This window comes from Dryas octopetala, chromosome 6, assembly GCF_963921425.1.
Source record: "Dryas octopetala chromosome 6, drDryOcto1.1, whole genome shotgun sequence".
NCBI lineage: Eukaryota > Viridiplantae > Streptophyta > Magnoliopsida > Rosales > Rosaceae > Dryas > Dryas octopetala.
In genome coordinates, this window is record NC_141371.1 from 20,797,516 (window position 1) to 20,817,860 (window position 20,345).

The window sequence follows — 20,345 nt, forward strand, 5'->3', positions numbered from 1 at the left end:
CCCTGGAAATGGGCTTTTATTTGGAAAATTAAAATTCCCCCTAAGATTAAGACCTTCCTTTGGTTAGTGGCTCATGGTGACACTAATGAGGCTAGATTAAGAAGGGGTCTTTCTCAAGATGCTAAGCGCCCTAGATGCTTTTCTTAATTGGAGTCTATGGAGCATTTGTTTAGAAGTTGCATGTCCTCTATGTGTATTTGGGATGCCATGAATTGGAATGAGGAGTTTTCTGTGTCTCTTACTACTGGTTTTCAGGATTAGTTGTTTCAGAATTTAAAATCCAAAGTTTGCTTATCTAATGGCTTGCCTTGGTCTTGTCTTTTTGCTATGGCTCTTGGGTATATTTGGTGGTGGAGGTGTAAATATATTTTTGAACTTGGGTTTCAATTGCCTTTTGAGCCTCAAGCGTTGATTAGGAGGTATGCTAATGAGTGTTATATGGCTAATGATGGTCAGGCTATTTTGGGTTCTAAGAAGTCTAATATGGTTCATTGGGTGAGGCCTCCAAGGGATTGGTATAAGCTTAATAATGATGCTAGTCTGAGAAAGGATGTTGGTAGAATTTGTGCACGTAGTGTGCTACAAGATGCTTATGGTGCCTTGATTATAGGATTTTCTTCTAATTTGGGTAGCAAAGGTGTTCTTGATGCAGAGCTCGGGGGCTTATACAACGGCCTTTGTTTAGCTTGGGATTCTGGGATTAGAAAGCTAGAGGTGGAGATGGATTATGCTGTGTCTGTGTCTCTTTTGCAGACTCCTCTTGAGGTTAAATATCCTCTCTTTAGCATTGTTAATAGTTGTAAGGACTTACTCAGCAGACAATGGACTTGTGTGGTGTGACATGTGTTTTATGAGCAGAATTGTGTGGCTGATGGGCTTGCTGCTCTTGGCCATGATTTGGATCTTGGATGTCATCTCTTTGTGACACCCCTCCCTGCATTGCTAGTCTGGTGTTGGCTGATGGTCTTGGTCGTGAGAGACCCCGTTTAGTTAGAGGCTAGATTGTTGTGTTTTTGTTTGGGCTTAGGCCTGCACTTTCACCAAAAAACAAAAAAATTAACTGCAAGCATGAATGTAAATTGAACTTGTAATGAGGATAGATCTGGTGGAACTGAGACTTCAATAATTCCTTCACATCCGTGTCACATTCTTCATGGTAGGTCTTAGTGATATGGATCCTCTTAAATGCACCAAATTGCTATCATCAGATACTTCTTCATCTTCTTAATGTCATCCATGATCATCATCGTTCTCCAGTAATAGATGCAGTTTCATTTGCCTATACTTTATAGCAATTATTAGCCCAATCAGCTAGTATCATATTTGATCTTTGTCGTATATCTCTGCTTCACAAATCTTCCTGTAGAAAATAATCTCTAATAACAAAATGTCGTAGTTGTAAACATCCACCTTCACTATGACAAAGTTTTGAACTATTCAGGGGCCACATACCCTTTTGTCACTACAAGAAAAACCTTAATATATATATCAGTGATAAACCGATATCTATTTAGGTTTCCAACCGATATATTGAGTGCTGATATCTATTCTCCCATATTACATATCGGTTATACACTGATGTCTATACTATATTAGATATCGTATTTGTTTGATAATCTGATATCATATATAACCAACGATATCGAATTTAAACATTTCTGATATCTTAAAAACTAAATTCCGATATATAACATACTTATTATATCGTTATTTTTTTCAAACTGATATAAACAATATATTCAATATCGTTTTGGTAATGAAAATCTGATATAAAAAATATATAACATATCGTTTTTGTAATTAAAATCTGATATAAAAAGATATATAACATATCGTTTTTGTACTTAAATCTGATATAAAAAGATATATAATATATCATTTTTGTACCTAAAATCTGATATAAAAGTATACTTTAGATATCGGTTTTTTGTTTTTTAAATGATATTGAAACTCTATTCCTTATCGTTGCTTTTTTATATAATCTGATATGTAATCCAAAGTAAACTTTTGGTATGGATAGAAATTGATAGGCAGCATCCACACAACAATTAGTCAACTTCTAAAGTAATCCAACTTCAATTCTTTCATTCATATAAATTAATCCAACATCCAAAGAGTAATCAAGTTAACAAAAATAAATTACAAATCCATCTAAAAATATGGATAGCCCTCATCAATGCATGTATACCCCAAAATCACTATTCTATCTCCATAAGCACCTTCACAAAATCCATCTCTAGATCCTAAACACTGCCAACATGTACAAAATAATTAAGGCATGGCAGTGATGCAGCTAGGCCAAAATTTTGCCTACACAAAAGATTGGAATGTCAACTAGGTAGTATCTTCATATCCACAAAATGCTCAAAAAGGTACCAACAGATAATACAACACCCATATATTGTTCCAACCATTTCTGCAGCAACATCAGCAAGCACAAGGCCAGCAGCACCAGCTCCAGCAATCTGTTTTTTCACAAAGGGATCACGAAACATGGAAAACCATAAAACTTGTAGATGGAAAATGCAGAGAAAACATATTACAATATCTTCCAAGTTCTATGCAAAAGTAGCCTAACTTCAAGTGCAACACCCGGTTTAAGCCAAAAAATATATACTTTAGATCAGAATAATTCCAAGTTAGTCACACGAAAATCACAAACTAAATCCCGTCCTCTGTTAAGTACAGAAGCTTATATATTAAAAACTATTGATATATCACAGAGATTGCTTTCTAAAAACTATAGATTGCGGCAAGGGCATTAAGTGCATTAATAACATGAAACATATATATACTGAAATAAGATTTGTATCAGTTGGCAGCAATCAATGTAAAATTTGAAATACATGACAAGGAGAATATTGAAGTTCAAAAAAACCCAAGCATAAATCATAAACACAAACCAAACAGCCACATGCACAACAATCAAAAGTCGAATCAAATTCAATTAAAAAGAATGAAATCATCAATATTAGACCAAAACCAACATATCTTGAAAACTATCAGAAATTTTATAGCTTGAAAACTATTAGAAACATTATAAGCATCCCAGTGCCAGAGGCACGAAGCCAAGCCAACTGAGGGGCTGAATCAAATGTCCATGAAGGATAAGCAACATAAGTATATGAACCCTCTTCTACAAGCCTAAGTTCCAGCTGCATGTATAGAGAATAAAGTCCAACAATCAATTATTTGCTTGTAAAACCACATAATTACATCACTGTGCTTTAAATGTCATAAGTTGAAATCAGTCAGGTTCCACATTTTCTGTTAAAGACTCAGTGCAACACCCAAGACATTGCAAACTTTCTAGATTTTTTTGCAAAAAGAAAATTTAGTTTAATCTGCATAGGAAGAGAAATTATTTGAATAAGAACGAAAGGTTGGAGAAGCACATACCCTGGTCTAGCACTCAACTTCTCAAACTGTTCCAAAATAAATAAAATGCATGTGTGCCTTAATGACATTGCATGGAAGGCTTCTGAAAGTTCATACATGTTCGAAACATTCTCCAATGAAATGTCCTAAGTCAACAAATGAAATCGTAAATAGGCAGCCAGCTTTTTTGATTCAGAAGCAGGACATGCAGAGAGAGAGAGAGTGCTAGCTCACCTGTGCTATTGTATACTCACAAAGCCGCTTGAGTCCCTCCAAAAGATACTGATCTGCAGCTCTGAGGAGATCTTGAGCAATATCCAAAGTAATGTCTACCGATCCAGTGTATATAAATCTGTTCATAGTCAAAAGTCTCTGAATCATCAAAGCTCACCAGACAGCTTTTGCAAAACAAGAAAACACACGCTTCACTTTATCTTTACCTCATCATCAACTCGAAAACCTCTCATCTAATATTTGGTATCTCTATGTCCCTTGCATCCTTCTCCTGTAACAAGTTACTGGAAATTATAAAGATATGCATACTATTGAACATCAAGACATCCTTTCTACTTTGTAATGTGCACTTTAGTGTTTATTGGATACTACTGGAATAACAACACCCCCCCCCCCCAAAAAAAAAAAAAAAAGGGGGGGCGAAACATGGGAGGCTAAGGGGAAAACATGCAGACGCTCACCCGGTAACCACCATCGAACATAGCACGAAACGCAGCTGAAGAAGCAAGGAGGCAGATTCTGTGAGCATAGAACCGCCGACCTGCAGTTGGTGAGTGAAGCAATCAAACATTTAGGTCCTTTATGCTAACAATTACAAACACACTAATGCTCCTCTATGATAACTAATATAACATAAGTAGGAATAACTTGAACGAAAATAAACGATTTATACCTTCAACTAAAAATGTAACATCGGACAGTGTAGGGTTGTTTACATATTGCTCCCTTAGATAGACCTGCAGGAAGATTTATCCACCATCATAGGCAATTCATACTAAATACATGCTTAATGCTTAAGATGACAGCACTTTTAAATGCAGACAAGCAACCACAGAATGGGCACTCTGAATTTGGTTATTTTGTCGAGAATATATTTAGATAACATTTACGTATGTGGATTTGAAATGAAGGATTTGGATTCAACTCCTTATATTTTGATACTTATTGTTATGGATTGAAAAGAGTACTCCGTATTTCAGTTCTTTAAAGAGTGGATTTGGATGTCAACTTTTTCTTGAGTATTTGATATCCTCCCTACCAAACTATGAATCGACAAAAGAAAAAATGAAAAAGAAAATAGAAACTAACAACTTGAATGGTTTGGAGCAACAAAACATGTATTCTGCCACCAAGTTGACCCCTTATAGCATGTCCAAAAACATAAGAATTCAATATATATACCAAAAGCATGAAAAAACCAGCCCCTATTAGAAAGCACCCCAACCTGTGGTATTGGAGATGGGGGAGCTGCATCCACAGGAGAAAGAGTCATGGCTTTATTGGCCAACTTGTACAGAGCCATAGCACCATCAAGTTGCTGTTTATGGCTATTAGAACCAAGAAGTGCAAGAAGCAACTCCAACCCTGCTAAACAATATGTTAAATATATCAGCTAACTCCAAACCAGCATAAATATAATAAAGAATATAAGTTTCTATGCAAAAGAACAACATGAACAAAATAGATTGAGATACAGAAAATATGACATGCCATTGTTATCAATGAATATTGTCCTCAGATCATCTGGGGAACAAAGATGAGCAAAAGCCAAAGCAACTCGTCTTTGAACAACCCTCTCCGCCACACGCATCAAATATAACAAATGGGACAAAACCTACATTAAGAAAGAGTGGGTGTGAGAGATAGAGATAGAGAGAGAGAGAGAGAGATTGAAAAATAAATTCTCCATCCTGCAGCTTCTGAACACCTCCAACCCTAATAAAATCGAACACATTATCCTAGCGGAGGAAATGAATAAACAAAATAAGATCACATTAAAATGGTGATAAAAGTTGACCCAATTTATATATAGCATTCATTCCACAAGTTCATGACAGTTCATTAATTATACCATACCTCATTATCTGCAAGGCCATAAAGAGTAAAAGCAGGATTATGTTGCAGAGACCCATTTTTTGAATCAAGAAGCTTCAGCAATGGCAATAAACCACCATTATGAGCAATACCAGCTTGGTTGTGTGCATCCTGAATTTGCAAATACTTGAAGCAATTATTACCAAAGAAAGTAGCATGTGAAAAGAGAGAAAAGGAATATTTCAATAATAAATCAAGATTAATGCATTGGATTGCACTATCAGGAACCTGAAGACAGTAAGTGATTGAAAAAAATTCCTCAAGATTTAAATTTTAGAACTTCTGCTCAAATGTACTAACAAATGGCCCATAAATTCATATTTGTTTCTAGAAGAACATGGAATAAGTCCATCTACGGTTATTTAAATTCTTAGCACAAAATCAAAAGTCAGCCTTAGCAGATAGAACCCGTTCAATGGCATGAAGACACTGGTCCCACACTAAATTTTTCAATATTGGCCAAGACCTGTGATTTAAACAAAACAAAATATGAAGAAATATTAACCTGTGCCAATCTCCCCAATGCAAATGCCGACATCTCCCTCAGTTGTACATCTGGGGATTGAAGCATCTCAACCCCATGGTTGAAACCTTAACTAAAGAACACATCATGTAAACATGGTTGAAACCTTAACTAACCAACCAAATGCACCCTAAAAGAAAGATATACTCAGCAACAATTAAACCCAATTAACAACAAGACTGATTTGACTAAAGAATACAAATAGCAGCTTAGTTAAAACCCTATTTCAGCAAAGAAAACTGGAAAAGAAACCCTAAATTGTCAACACTAATTCCTAATTTAATTCGAACACAAAAATTAAACCCAGAAATAACTAGGTTTTTAGTAGCAACAAACTCACTGCACAACGGATTCCCAATTCTCAATTCAACATAAAAAAAAAAAAAAAATTATTTCCAAATTAGACATTAAAACCTAAATCAGAAATACCTGGGGAAAACGAGTCGATTGAAGAACAAAATTTGAGGTGAGAGACGGCTGGGAGTGAGCGGGTAAGGTGGTTTTCGAGAAAGTGGGGAATAGGGAAGTGGATGAGAAAAACGAAAATGAATGAACAAACGAGACCCAAGCTCGCCATTCCAACAACTCATAAAAAGCCCGACCTGTCTCGGGCCCAAAGCTTTGGACTTGTCGTCATCCGACCTTCGAGCAGTGACACAGATCCATAGTGCTCCGCCCAATTTGCGGTACCCAAGCTTGCCATTCCAACGTTCTGCTGAGATCCAAGCTTCTGCCTCGAGAGGATGTCGTTCGACCTCCGACAACAGGTAATCGCAAAGCGTGATCCAATCTCCGAGCACCTAAGATCGCAAAGCCCAGCCCTTGGAATTAAGATCTGACCTCTATCTCGATGCCGCAATGCAAAAGCTTGAGCCAATCATGGCTGAGCTCGACCTCAACAATTAACGCCGAGTAACAATCAATTCTAGGAGGTTTGGAGAGGGCGAGACAAGAGAGAGCGAAGGGACTTCGACAGCAAGGGAGATCGGCAAGGAATAACGGTGGTGACGGTGTCGGTGGGGCGCGACAGCAAGGGTTTAGAGACACAGAGAGAGGGCGTTTGAGATAAGTCATAGAGATCAAGCAGAGAGAGGGAGAGGGCGTTTGAGATAAGTCAGAAAATAAGGACAGCGGGGGTGAAATGATAAGTGGAGGAGAGAGAGAGAGAGAGAGATAACGTGCTTTTTTATGTGGAAGGAGATAACTTAAGTTATCAGTTAAAACTTTAGATATCGGTTTTTAAACAATTGTTAATCAAAATGGAAATTTAAGATATCGGAAAAAAAATTTGGTGATATGTTAATGTGTTTAGATATCGTCTAAAAAATCAACCGATATGTAAAACTCTACAATATCGGTTTATGTAAAAACTGATATTAAACAAGTGATATCTATTACAGTTTTTCTTGTAGTGACGTTCCTCTATTTGATTCCAGTTGTCATTCAAGTTTGGTCCATTTTCAGATGTTTGGCTACTCCAAAGTCAATAAATTCTAGTCGTGAAAGAGACAACAATTTTTTCTGTTACAAAGTTGATAAAATTCAAGCCCTAGAGTTAGTAAAAGATATCACAGCCTCTGCATTTGAATGAAATGCATAGATGATATAAAACCAAACAAAGCAAGAAATCTTACAAAATACTAGGGGAAAAAAAAAAAAAAAAACTCCATCTCACAACCCAATAGTCAAAGAATTTACCAAGCATTTAACCTAAATTAGCAAGAAAGATGAAAAAAATATTAGAAAAAAAAAAAAAACCCATCTCATAAAGCAACTCACCAAGAATTTAACCTAAATTGATCAACCTTCATTTAACTATTATGTTCTAGGGTTTATTATATTTATATATCTCAATTATACACTATTTTTTAATTTGGTATCTCAAGTTTAAAAAATTACATTAGAATACCTCAATTATAACATCTCGTCAACTACGTACTCTCGTTACTCTGGCCATCAAAAAATCCATTAATTATTGATGTGGTAATGACATGGCGCACCAAACCCCACTAAGTATTGATTTGGTTTTTAAATATAGCCACTTGAATAAAAAATAATAAAAAACTTATAAAATCTTTAAAAATGATATAAAATATCAAAAGAAATAATTGAATTTAATAATTAAAAAAAAAAAGCCCACCAACCCGCAACCCCCAAACCCTCCTCCCTCAGTCCCTCCCCCTCCCTAGCGTCGACCACTCATCAAATATAGGAGAAGCAATAGGATCATCAGAAGCGTCTTGTTGCTGGTTGTCGGAGTCGCATCATTGATCGTCGTCAAAGTCCATTGGTGAAACCTTAGGCTGAAGCTTAGCATGCAATAGAGGAATATGAACTTCACAGGTGGTAGTGTGAGAATTATTTTTAACTTTCGAGTTTCGAAGTAAAAGTGATATTAAACCAAAAGAATAGGTGTGGCACTGTGGCCTGATTATTGGTCCACACAGTAGCTGCTCAATGGAAAGTGAGGCCTAAGGCGAAACTATACAGAGGCTTTCCAAATATATTATTCAAAAAATCAGCCTTTAGGCTTGCTTCTTTTAGTTTTAGACGAGAGATATTACAAAGAATGAGAGAAAAGGAAAAAAACCGGCAGATCACAATGTACAAATGAAATAGATGCGAGATGTCCCCGAAAACAATTCATGAAGCACTTTTTTTTAGTAGAAAGCCTAAGGGAATAAAAAAATAAAAAGTCTCACTAACAAATAATGAAGAATCTCACACCTAAACATTAAATAAGAAAGTAAAAAACCTCTTTTAAAATTTTGAGACCTAATTGGCTAATTATAAATATTTTAAGTTTTTTTTTTTTAATAGTGTGTCAAATACTTTCAATATGAGGCCCTAGGCACAGGCCTTGCTTGCCTTATGCTTGAGCCGGCACTATTTTCAAAATTTTTAGACCTAATTGGCTAATTATAAATATTTTAATTTTTTTTTTTTAATAATGTGTCAAATACTTTCAATATGAGGACTCCTTCAACATGAGGCCCTAGGCACAGGCCTTGCTTGCCTTATGCTTGAGCCGGCACTGGGTCCACATCAATTATCGAGGACAAACAAGTGACCCAAAAAAAAAAAGCTGGGGGATCCAATTATTGTTTTTTTCGTACTCAGTAAATTTTATTGACTGATGAGAGAGAGGAACCACAAATGCAAGGAGACAAGTGGGTATGTAATAGCGGAGCACTCGAGGACGTGAATAGTCCAGAACTGAAAAGCAAAATATAGTCAACAACCATATAATTATATATATTAATTGTATAATCTTTTTCCCACATGTCTATGCCTTGAGCTGTGCAACCTAGCAAGTTGGAAAGATTATAATATATGAGACCATGGGGTATTAAACAGACGTGTACAGCAGATCCAAGAGATTCATTTGGAAGTTTGAGCAGCAGCAGAGCAGCCCGATAAAGATCATCATCAATGTCTAAGCCAAGGTACTTAATCAACAATTGCATTAATGTTCTTAATTTCTTAGCAGCTAGCTTATTAGATCTTCAAAATGTTAATAGGTTGGAGGGCAAGGTGGTCCTTATCACAGGTGCAGCTGGTGGGATTGGTGAGGCGGCAGCGAGACTTTTCGCCGCGAATGGAGCCTCTGTTGTTGTTGCTGATATTCAAGACGAATTGGGTCACCAAGTTGTTGCCTCAATAGGCTCAGAGAGAGTGAGTTACTGCCACTGCGATGTAAGAGACGAAACCCAAGTCGAGCAAACAGTGAACTACACCTTGCAAAAATATGGCAGCCTAGATGTTCTGTTTAGCAATGCTGGCATTATGGGCCCAATGGGTGGCATACTAGAGCTTGACATTGAAGGCTTCGACAACACAATGGCCACAAATGTTCGCGGAGTTGCTGCAACAATCAAGCATGTGGCTCGAGCCATGGTTGCTCGAAACATACGAGGGTCTATCATATGCACCACAAGCGTGGCGGCTTCTCTAGGAGGCTCAGCTCCACATGCTTACACAACTTCAAAGCATGCTCTGGTGGGTCTGGTTAGAGCAGCTTGTAGTGAGCTTGGTGGGTATGGGATTCGAGTCAATAGCGTTTCCCCATTTGGAGTTGCGACCCATCTTTCATGTAAAGCTTACAATGTGAAACCAGATCAGGTTGAAGCCAATAGCTCTGCCATAGCCAACTTGAAGGGCATTGTGTTGAAGGCTAAGCATATTGCAGAGGCTGCTCTATTTCTTGCTACAGATGAATCGGCCTACGTCAGTGGACACAACTTGGTTGTTGATGGAGGCTTCACGGTGGTTGATCACAGTTTTTCAGCCATTAAAACTGCGCTTTCTGGTCGCTCAAGCAGCCACCTCTTTTAATGCATAGTTGGCGTTTATTATTATTAAACAGAATTTTATGTGGAAGTCAAACCTTGTTACCAGTATTTCCCATGTGCATTTTCCTTGTAATCTGCAATGTTATCTTTTTTTTATTATTATTAAACAGAATTTTATGTGGAAGTCAAACCTTGTTACCAGTGTTTCCCATGTGCATTTTCCTTGTAATCTGCAATGTTATCTTTTTTTTATTATTATTATTATTATTATTAAACAGAATTTTATGTGGAAGTCAAACCTTGTTACCAGTGTTTCCCATGTGCATTTTCCTAGTAATCTGCAATGTTATCTTTTTTCTATTTTTCACTTCATAAATCCATCAATCATGTATTCATGTCTCCCATTGTTCAACCCTCCTTCCCCCATTATACCCTTACACCCTCTAATTTAAATTTCCTATTTATTTTAAGATTTTTTCTTAAAGCAATGATGTACAGTTTACAAATTCAAAAGAAATCCAAGATACAGTTAAGGTACATTGAATCATTAAGAACCATAATACAATTATCATTTATGAACCCCATTTAAATTGAGCGGTTTACCGTTTACCCATGCAAGTTTGTTTGGTGTCTATTAGAGTTATGGATTAAAACTAGAAATGTATAGGCGTAGAAAAACAGTGTTCTAATTAAACTTGGAGGCCAACATTATGCTAGTTAAACTTGGAACAACTACCGTAATGATAATATAGAAATCCAAACTTGATGCGAACAATCGTATGAGACTTCGTGAGGAATTGAACAAAATACATTGCAGAGGGGACTAAAGGAAGAGAAATAGTGTCATGTTGCATATGCAAAGTGACAATCTTATTAAGTCAATAGCGTCATTACCAATTTATTAATTTGTTTTGTGTGGGGAAAATATTCCACGGCCCAGGTTTGTGGCCCAATTAATCAAATAAACTTATTTGGGGTTGAACTAGTTAGTGAAAATCCAATTGAGTTTGGGATTGAGGTAAGCTCCATCCTGTCAGCAAGCAAGCCCAGAGTGTGGTTTTGACCATGTGGTTGAATGAAATATATGAACGTGGGCGTGGGAGGCAAGTAACTCTGCGTGAACATCGGGATAGAAGACGCGTGAAGGGAGTTTACTTGCGCGTTATGCCGTAAACTTTATCCTTAAGAAATTGCGACTATAAATATGGAAGCAAAGTCATTTGGAAAGGTATGCAACTATGCAATCTACTCTTCCTGATCGAACATACAGTAACTAGAATAAATACTAACTTGAGCGTCAGAGTATTTTTTGCAAGTATCCCACCCTCTATCCAAAGCAAATCAAGATCCATCAAAAGGCAAAGATCTCAATTTTGAGATCCAAAGTTCGATTCCCAAGTTAACATTACCTGTGCCAAAAAATTCTTCTTCATAGATTTTTGGGTCCAACATTTTGTATTATAGTTCTAAGTAATGCTTGTTAGTGATTCCTTTATGTCTGTTATTTTGAATATAAAAGTAGGGTTGTTCTGTTTTTTTTTTTTTTGTTACTTTGAAGGTAAATGGGTTCAGGATTATTTGGACCCAAAGAATTGTTTACTTTACTAACTACAAGATTAATGGAACCAGCCTTTTAGGCTGAGTTAGGCTGGGTCTTGAGAGTGGGGAGGATAGCGACTTAGTTGGACTAGGAATGAGAATTGGATGGGCTTGCAGTGGAATGGCTATACCAACTAAGAAAGTTACATTATAAAGAAAGTGGCTAGCTTAATTGGGGCTATTCAGCCCTCTTCATAGCTCCATTTGCCTTATTCACAAAAAAAATAAAAAATAAAATAGAGAATTAGCTAGGGAAGATTTCATTTTCGGTTTGTGATCCTTACAGCAAACATAGTCATTATCATTTTCAATTAATTTGCTGCAAATTGAGAACTTATGTATCAAGATAGACCTGGCAATCGTGTTGAGGCTTATCGTGTTGTGTTGAAATCATATGGACCCATTAGTGACCCGTTAAGTTCTGTGTTCTGTTCGTGTTAACCCACGAAACCCATTAGTGACCAGTTAAGAAATAAATACATTTTATTTTTTTCTGTGATATTAATCATTTAATTTGCACGTTTTTTAGATATTTCTTATGTTTAATGTTTAAACTATACATTTATGTGATATAATATATTTAAATTAAATTTTTTGTTGAAAAAAAATGTATATTTTGCTTCTTAATGGGTGAAACAGGGTCGTGTTGTGTTCATCCATTATTTTTCGTGTTGTGTTCATGTTGACATTTTTTTCACCTGTTGACTTAACGAGTCGTCTCATGTTCACCCATTAACTTAACGGGTTGCGTCGTGTTTGATCCGAACCTGCAAAAACCCGACCCATTTCCATGTCTATATCAAGACATGGGAAACAAGTGGCCTCGTCCAATTAAAGGCAGCATTACTCGGGGCCTAAAAAAAAGGCGGCATTATTCAATGATGATACTCATACATAATAATGCATTTACGTACTACTTTGACTGTAGAGGTATCAAATGGGCCAAGATGAGTCGTTGGGTTTATTTGTGCTTTTGTGTTGTACATACTGTTGATTTCTCTACCTCAAGTGCAAGGTTGTCAAATTTTAGTATGGAAATGGAAGTAGGGGGTTGTTGTACCCAAGAGATTGGATAAAACTTCAACCATAAGCTAGATTGATTTTAGGGTTATAAAACTAACAAACAACATACTATGTACTATGCAAAGCCAAGACTAAGCATAATGATATGTGCAAATGTGTAGTGTTGAGTTGTTGTTTGGTTGATTGATGACAAGTGACACTAAAATTAAAGACAAGCTAGTTTAAATGGAAAGCAAGCAAATTCAAGTACAAGTTTAAATTGATGATGATATGAGATTTGGGGTTTTTGGGTTCACACTAACCCTTCCATGTAACAAACAATTTGAAGAACTAGGGGCAAATACTGAAAAGGTCTCACAAATTATTGGTGAGATCAGAAAATGCTTGTTCAATTTGTATAGTGCATACAAAGGATGAGCATAAAATCATAGCATTGTCCCACCAAGTTCATCAGTTGTGGTCATTCAAGAAGCTGGACTTACTAGGCTAGAATTAAGGATTAAAAGACAAAGATTGGAGGAATAGAGTACTAAGATATCCAATAAAGTGGAAAAGTATCTAAATGATCCATTTGAAAAACTAGAATGGGTGGGTTTTGATATCTTAGACTGGTGGAAGATTAACCAATCATGGTACCCAATCCTCTCAAAGGTTGCCAAGGATCTCATCTTCATCCCAAGCTCAACAATGACTAGTGTAATGACCCGAACAAATTCCACTAGAAATTTAAATATTTTTTTAACTAGGGTTTTAAGAGGTTTTTTAAAGGATGTTGAATTGTGAAGCCCGTATTTTTTTAAAAAAGGTTTACTTGAAAAGTGTTTTACAGATTTTTGGGATTTATTTAGAAAATAAAAAGGGTTTTGATTTAATTCTTAGTTTATGTTTTAAATTGGGCTTGACCCAAAAGTTGACTTTTAAAATTAGTGGGCTTGTTGGGAAGGTCCCGAGTCCACGAGTTCATAAACACGTAGCACGCATCATTTGGAGTTACGGTTTGAAAGTTACGGACATGTGAAGTGAGGGGCAATATTGTAAATTTATAAAAGTGGGTTTTAAATACCCAAAAATCAGATTTTCCTCACTCTCTCTCTCTCTCCTCTCTCCAGAAGTTTCTACAAACTTCCCTCTCTCTCTTATTTTCACTCATCTCCCTGCAACCACACTCTCTTCATCTTTCCCTTTTTCTCCCGCACCTTTCCCCTGCGCCCACAACCCAGATCACCGTCGACCACCCCTCACCGACATGACCCCCCCAGGTGTCGACCACCCTCTCTCTCTCTCTATCTCTCTCTCTCTCTCTCTCTCTCTCTCTCTCCCACACATCTTTCTCTCTCCTCCTTCTGCGTGCGCACATACCCACCACAGCCACCATCACCAACCACCTCTCGCCGACCCCGACCACCGGCGACCTCCCCCTTTGGCCAACCAGCTCAGCCCGGCCCTCCTCCAGTCAGCCCAGCCCCACGCGCACAGTAACGATGCTAGAGACACCTCTCTGTCTCGCCGGATTCCGGCCAAATCCCAGCTCATTTCATCCCTATTTTTGGTGAGATTTCTTCTCTTTCCATTGAGCTTTCATTTCCTTAAACTTAGGTTGATTAGTTTCGAGTAATTGGAATTTGAAATTTCTGAAATTTATAGTCATTTTGGGTTCCTCTGTAATTTCCAGATTTTGGGTGGTTATGTTGTTTTCTTAGACGAATTACACCTTTAAGATACTCATTTGTCATTTAGAACCCAAAATTTGACTAAATTTATAGAAAATTAAGTTTTGTGTGGTTGGATTGGTGAGGTTGGAAACCATTCTGGGTCAGTTGGGGTTTGGCCAAGTCTCAGGGTATTTTTGGACTGGTTTTGGACAATCTCTTGTGTAGGAAACCCAAAATTTGATGTTAGATATGAACGTATATGAAGATTGAGAAATTTTCTATATTTGGTAAATTTTAGGCTTGAAACAGCCACCTTGGGCAGCAACCCTTGTGATTTCAAACTCCCACTGATATTCTATAATTTTAGAGTACTTATGACAATTTGTTGAGTGGGTTATCGATATTAGTTATAGTGATTGTGGTTAGGTTGAGCCGGAAAACTTTAGGGGTGGTTGTGGAAGTGTTGTTGGTCAATTCGCATAGATCGTAAACCATCATGTAGGAACGGAAGTTGAATGTGACGTTAGGCTCCACACACACACCCTTTAAATGTGGTAGAACCGAGACTAATCTATGGTTTTGTTGTTTATTTTATAGGCGAGACGACCGTGGCTCGTGACGATCCAACGAATGATCGAAGCTAGGGCTATCTCTGTGAGTAGACTCTTGTCTCTTTAAATGATTTATGAAATTCATGATTTATTTTGGTTATATAAATTTTAGTTGTAAAATAGAAGTTTGAATGGGCTTTTGGTTTTCTAAAGAATTCATGAAAATTTCATTAATCATTTCACACTTAATATTTTAGAAATTTATCTTGGGATTTGATCATTGGTATTAAATGTTGGATTTCAAATGTTATTTCGAATAAGTTTTATTGTTGGACGTTTGAAAGGAAACTAGTTTCTTATTTTTATACGTATGGATTATTTCATATTTTAGCCTCTGGTCAAAGATTTGATGAGTTTTATGTGTTTCGACTGAGATTTATTAAGGACTATTTTACTAGTTGTGCTTATGCATTGTGGATTGAGGATTTAAAGTTTATGGGAACGATAAAGATATTTTCTAACCGTGGAAAATGATATATTTGGGTTATGGAAAAATGGTTTTCAAACCACCCTTGCAGTACTCTCCAGGTTATTAGATTGGATAGGTCTTTGGAACCCATCACAACACACATATAAGCTTTGGGCCGTGTGTCGGGATGCTTCGCCCTTTGGGGGCTACTCTGCGTGCACGTACAGCTAGGATATTGCCTGCACGCGTATGGATTTTACTCTGCACGTGTGTATGGCCAGGATATTGCATGCCTGTGCGATGCAGGAATTCCGCACAAGTGTATGGCCATGTTATTCAGGGTATGAGCATGGTGGAAATAAAATTGTATTCTTCAAGAGTTCAAATATGGATTTTAAGTGAGAAATACCTTTCGAGTTTTATAAAGATTTTTGATTTTATTATTATTATTATGACTTTGTTATTTTAGATGGTTGGCCCCTGAGAGATGTGTTTTGATTTATCTTTTCCTTGAGTTACATTCATTTATAACACTCTTAAAGCTTGTAAATAGTTTTAAAACTGGGGGATTTCAAAGAGCGACGTGAGGTCTTAGAGTTAAATGTGGTTATGAAGGGTTTTCTGAAAAGATATTTAACCTTTGGTTTCATTTTCATTAAACTGTCCACTCACTAAGTTTATCTCACAGTTTATCTTGTTTTGTCTTAAATTGCCCCCCCAGGTAGTAGTTTCGGTGGAGGTCGAGCCAATCATGTCAAGGCATTTTACGTCCATCTCCCTACTCGGACCCTGTAGGCGCCATTTTACTTTTGTAAAAATTTCTTGTAATAGAATAGTGGCTCTGATAACCACTCTTAAATTTCAAGTTGGTTTTTATTTGAAATTGTTGGGTCTGAGACCCTTTTTGGTTGTGGTAGAGGTGGTTAATGTTTTAGAAGTGTTTTAACAAGTCTTGAAATTTTTGGGTTAGTCCATTTTCAGGGGAAGTTCTGCCGAATTTTCGGTAGGATTTTCCTTGATTTTGGATCCCACACGACCTCTTCGGGTTTCAAGGTGGAATTCAGGGGCGGTCCTGTCAGCTAGTGAGAATGCATTTAGCTTGGGAAGGAAGATTGTAGATCCTTTTAGAGTTTCTTTAACCCCAAAAATAGTAGAGACATTAGTGTGTACTAGTGATTGGCTTAGAGCAGAAGAATTCAATTTCTACAAGGAGCCAATTGATGATGAAGTTGAATTCTACAAAGAACTTGAAGAAATTGAAAGAAGTAAGTGCTTGATTGCTTGCTGCATTTTTTTTTCTTGCCTTTGTGTGCTGCCTGATTGTCTAAGTAATTGTTCTCTTTAATATTTTGAAGTGGTGGATACCTAACAAATGTCTACAACTACAACTTAATTTCTGTCCAAGTAAGTTATCTTGCTAACATAGTTATTTTGCTTAACTGTCCAAGTAAGTTATCTGTTTATTAATTATTTAATTATACTTTGATTTAGACCTTCCCGTTATGAATGATGCTGCAAAGGTTGTGAATATGTTTGGAATTTGAAGGATGTTGCAAAGGTTTGACATTTAGGCTACAAAGGTTTTGAAGAATGCTGAAAAGGTTTGACATTTCTGCTACAAAGGTTTTGAAGAATGCTGAAAAGGTTTTTATTAAGCTAGTCTGCAATTTTTTTATTAAGCAATTCAAGTTGGTCTGTAGTTTTTTGGAGCTGGTCAGCCTAGTCTGCAGTTTGTTGGTTTGTAATTGAATTGGTAATTTGGTTTTTGGTTTGTAAATCAATTAATAATTTGGTTTTGGAGTTGGAGCTAGTCTGCAGTTTTTTTCTTGTTTATTTTTTAATTGGTTTGTAATTCTATAAGCTGGTCTGCTGCTTGTTAATTTGGTCTTTATAGGAGTTAGCAAAAAACATGGAAGTTGGCATATTTGGTTTCTGTAGTATTATAGGACATTTGAAGTTTTGAACATGAAGTGATATAAATATATGTCATCTTTTCACATAGATTAAGATTATTATGAATTTATGATTATAGGCCCTTGAATTACAAAATCAGATGTCTTAAATGTGGCCCATTTGTTAGTAAAATTTGGTTGAGTAAATGGAGTAAAGGCCCAAAAATGGCCCAAAACGTGGCCTAGCATATGCTCGATCTAGGCCCATGATTAAGCTGAGCCGACGGGGTTCTTTGGTTGACCGGCCACCGGTCTTCTAGTCTCTGTCACGATTGCGCTGGAGGTTAACTGGAGGGGTGCAGTTCGGTCTTCTGGTTTGGGCTTTTCGGTTCGATTACCAGTTCAAACCCACCCCTGGTGGAACTGAACCGAACCAATTCTTTGTATTCAGTTTGGTTTGCAGTTCAGCCCTCAAATCGAGCCAAACCAAACCGAACCTACCTGATGAGTGTTCATTTTACGCTATTTTATGATACTAACTCCCTAACCTAGAGTGTTAGAACTCGATCTTTTTATGTCTGTTGTCTTGTTTTTATGTTTTTAGGTCGAATGAAGCATAAATAGGAAATATGAGCAAATGGAGCCATTTTGGGACATTTCCTGGTCAAACTAGGAAAATGGGTCAATTCCTGGTCAAACCAGGAAAAGAGCTGAAATCCTAATCAAATGAGGATTCCTAGTCACACTAGGAAACATCAAGTCCAGAACCATCATTGTCAAGCCAGAAATGAGAAATCCTGATTGGAACAGGAATTCCTGGTTGAACTAGGAAACCTAACCCTACTAGGGAAAGGAGTCCTAATGACACTAGAAGACTCCAAGGGCAATATGGTCATTACGAGAAGGCAAAATGGATAAGGAATCTTTCATTTACAAGAAATCCTAGTTGGACTAGGAAAGGATGGTCAAAGTCAACTCAATCAAGTCAAGGTTCCAGAAGCTTCTAGAAGGTGGTGGACATCCATGGAATCAGATGGAGGAATGAATTCGAATCCAAGAGGGATAGAAGGGTAAAATTGGAAGTCAAAGTCAATGGTCAAGGGTAAGTCAATTGGGCTTTGGGCCTAGGTGAAGTCGAAATCCACAAGAATGGTGAGGTGGCAGCCCATGCATGCATGCGCATGCCATGCAAGCCATGCGCCAATTGTAGAGCCCAAGCCATGCAAGCCATGCATCCCTAAAGTCCATCACGCCACTTGCTTGTTGCAGCCAGCCCATGTTCTTTTAAAGGAAACCCTAGCCCATCACGCCTACAAAGAGAAAGCCCAAGGAATCCTAGCTGAAAAAGAAGTCAAAACCCTGGAAAATAGAGCACCAATTTCGACAGCAATTCTGTAATTCTCCAGAACGAATCAGGTAGCATGCCATATATGATTGGAAAGATACGGATGTTAGCTTCGCAGGGAATTTTACGGATTTCGATTCCGAGTTTTCTAGCTCAAGATATGGTCATTTTAGTGGAGGTAGCGCAGCAGTTCCGCGAGCTGAAAAGGGAGTTACGCCCAAAAAGAGCCCAAATCAGCCCAAGGCCCATGCTTGGACGAAAATTATAAGTCTTGGTGTGCAAGGAATGCACTTATCCCACATTGAAGAGAAAGAGAAATCTCAGCCCCACTCTCCTCTATAAATATATCTTTATAGCTCAAAGAGAGGGGGCTCCTCTCTAAAATTTCAGAAACCCTAGCTGTTCTCTCTCTCTCTTTTGTAGCCGCCAATACCCTAGCCTCCTTTCTTTCTCTTTCTTTTCTCACGCACCCTAGGAACCCTAGCAGCCCCCATTATTTCTCTTCCCTTGTCGCAGCCACCATCATCTCTCTTTCTTTATTTTTCTGCTGAACCGAAGGAGGAGGAAGAAGTCGAGCTGCTGCCACCTTGTGCCGCCGCTGCTGCCACTCTCTAGGGATGTTCTTTTATTTTTGTTTTGGAATTCTTATTTCTTTTGTTTGATTCTAGTTTTTAATTGTTTTGTTTAATTAGTTTGCTTTCCAACATGGATTGGGAATTTATTTATATTATTCTGATTTTCTTTTCTATTTTAATTATGTAAGTTTATTTATTCTATCTTGCATGTTAGTTGTAGGTTGATTATTGGATTTGCATGCTTTAACAAATCGTTTATCCGTCTCTTGGTCTGTTAGTTTGATGTTTGCATGTATTAAATTTCCACTATCTATTAGAACCCGTCACTAGTTGTTTGCATCCTTTGACTGGCCACCTTAGGGTAATTGCATCTAGTTTATTTGTTAGGTTTAGCTGTGAAATAGTCAAAGACACTAAACCACAAGTAACAAGGGAATAAGGGATTATTATTCTTGGTAGTGGGGTTGGGCGACCTCTATAAGGAAATAGTCAAAGCTTATATGTTGTGCATGTTTGACGTTCTCACAAAACTTAATGACTCCTGCATGGGTAACAGCTGCCTTAGCTTGAACTAGGGAACATGTAGGTTAACTGGCTAAGGAAGGCCCAAGAAGCTCTTAGTTTATGCATTAGGAGAACAATTGCGAGAAAGTAACTAGCCAAACCTTTTTAGCAGTCAAACTTTAATATGTTGTGTTCAAATTAACTGTCATTAGCCTTGGATGGTTATTGCATGCTTATCTGATTTGAAACTGAAAACTTAACATTGCAAGATAAAATAAAGGGTGTGTGCGTGTGTTTTCATCTCTTAAAACCCCCCAGTTAGTTATTCTATTGATTAATTGAATTGATTTGTTGTGTATTAACCATTCCCTGTGGGATCGACCTCGTGCTTGTACGCTTTGCTACTAATGCGATTCGTGCACTTGCGAGTATA

The 20,345-nt window shown here is 37.3% G+C and overlaps 1 protein-coding gene, 2 long non-coding RNA genes and 1 pseudogene across 3 annotated transcripts; 3 read left to right on the forward strand and 1 right to left on the reverse strand.

The window, feature by feature from the left end:
• Positions 1-2,151: 2,151 nt before the first annotated feature.
• On the reverse strand, positions 2,152-6,713 carry LOC147283186 (ARM REPEAT PROTEIN INTERACTING WITH ABF2-like; annotated as a pseudogene).
• A 2,658-nt stretch (positions 6,714-9,371) lies between these two features.
• Positions 9,372-10,384, forward strand: LOC147283187 (short-chain dehydrogenase reductase 3b-like). Its single transcript, XM_086248508.1, has 2 exons — positions 9,372-9,456; positions 9,532-10,384. The coding sequence occupies exons 1-2, from the start codon at positions 9,443-9,445 to the stop codon at positions 10,343-10,345; spliced, it is 828 nt and encodes a 275-aa protein (XP_086104634.1). The 5' UTR covers positions 9,372-9,442; the 3' UTR covers positions 10,346-10,384.
• A 3,871-nt stretch (positions 10,385-14,255) lies between these two features.
• On the forward strand, positions 14,256-16,049 carry LOC147283188 (uncharacterized). Its single transcript, XR_015123129.1, has 3 exons — positions 14,256-14,473; positions 15,174-15,230; positions 15,706-16,049. It is a non-coding gene; the product is annotated as an uncharacterized LOC147283188 (long non-coding RNA).
• A 274-nt stretch (positions 16,050-16,323) lies between these two features.
• Positions 16,324-17,560, forward strand: LOC147283189 (uncharacterized). The gene is made up of 3 exons (XR_015123108.1): positions 16,324-16,861; positions 16,952-17,000; positions 17,088-17,560. It is a non-coding gene; the product is annotated as an uncharacterized LOC147283189 (long non-coding RNA).
• Positions 17,561-20,345: the final 2,785 nt, after the last annotated feature.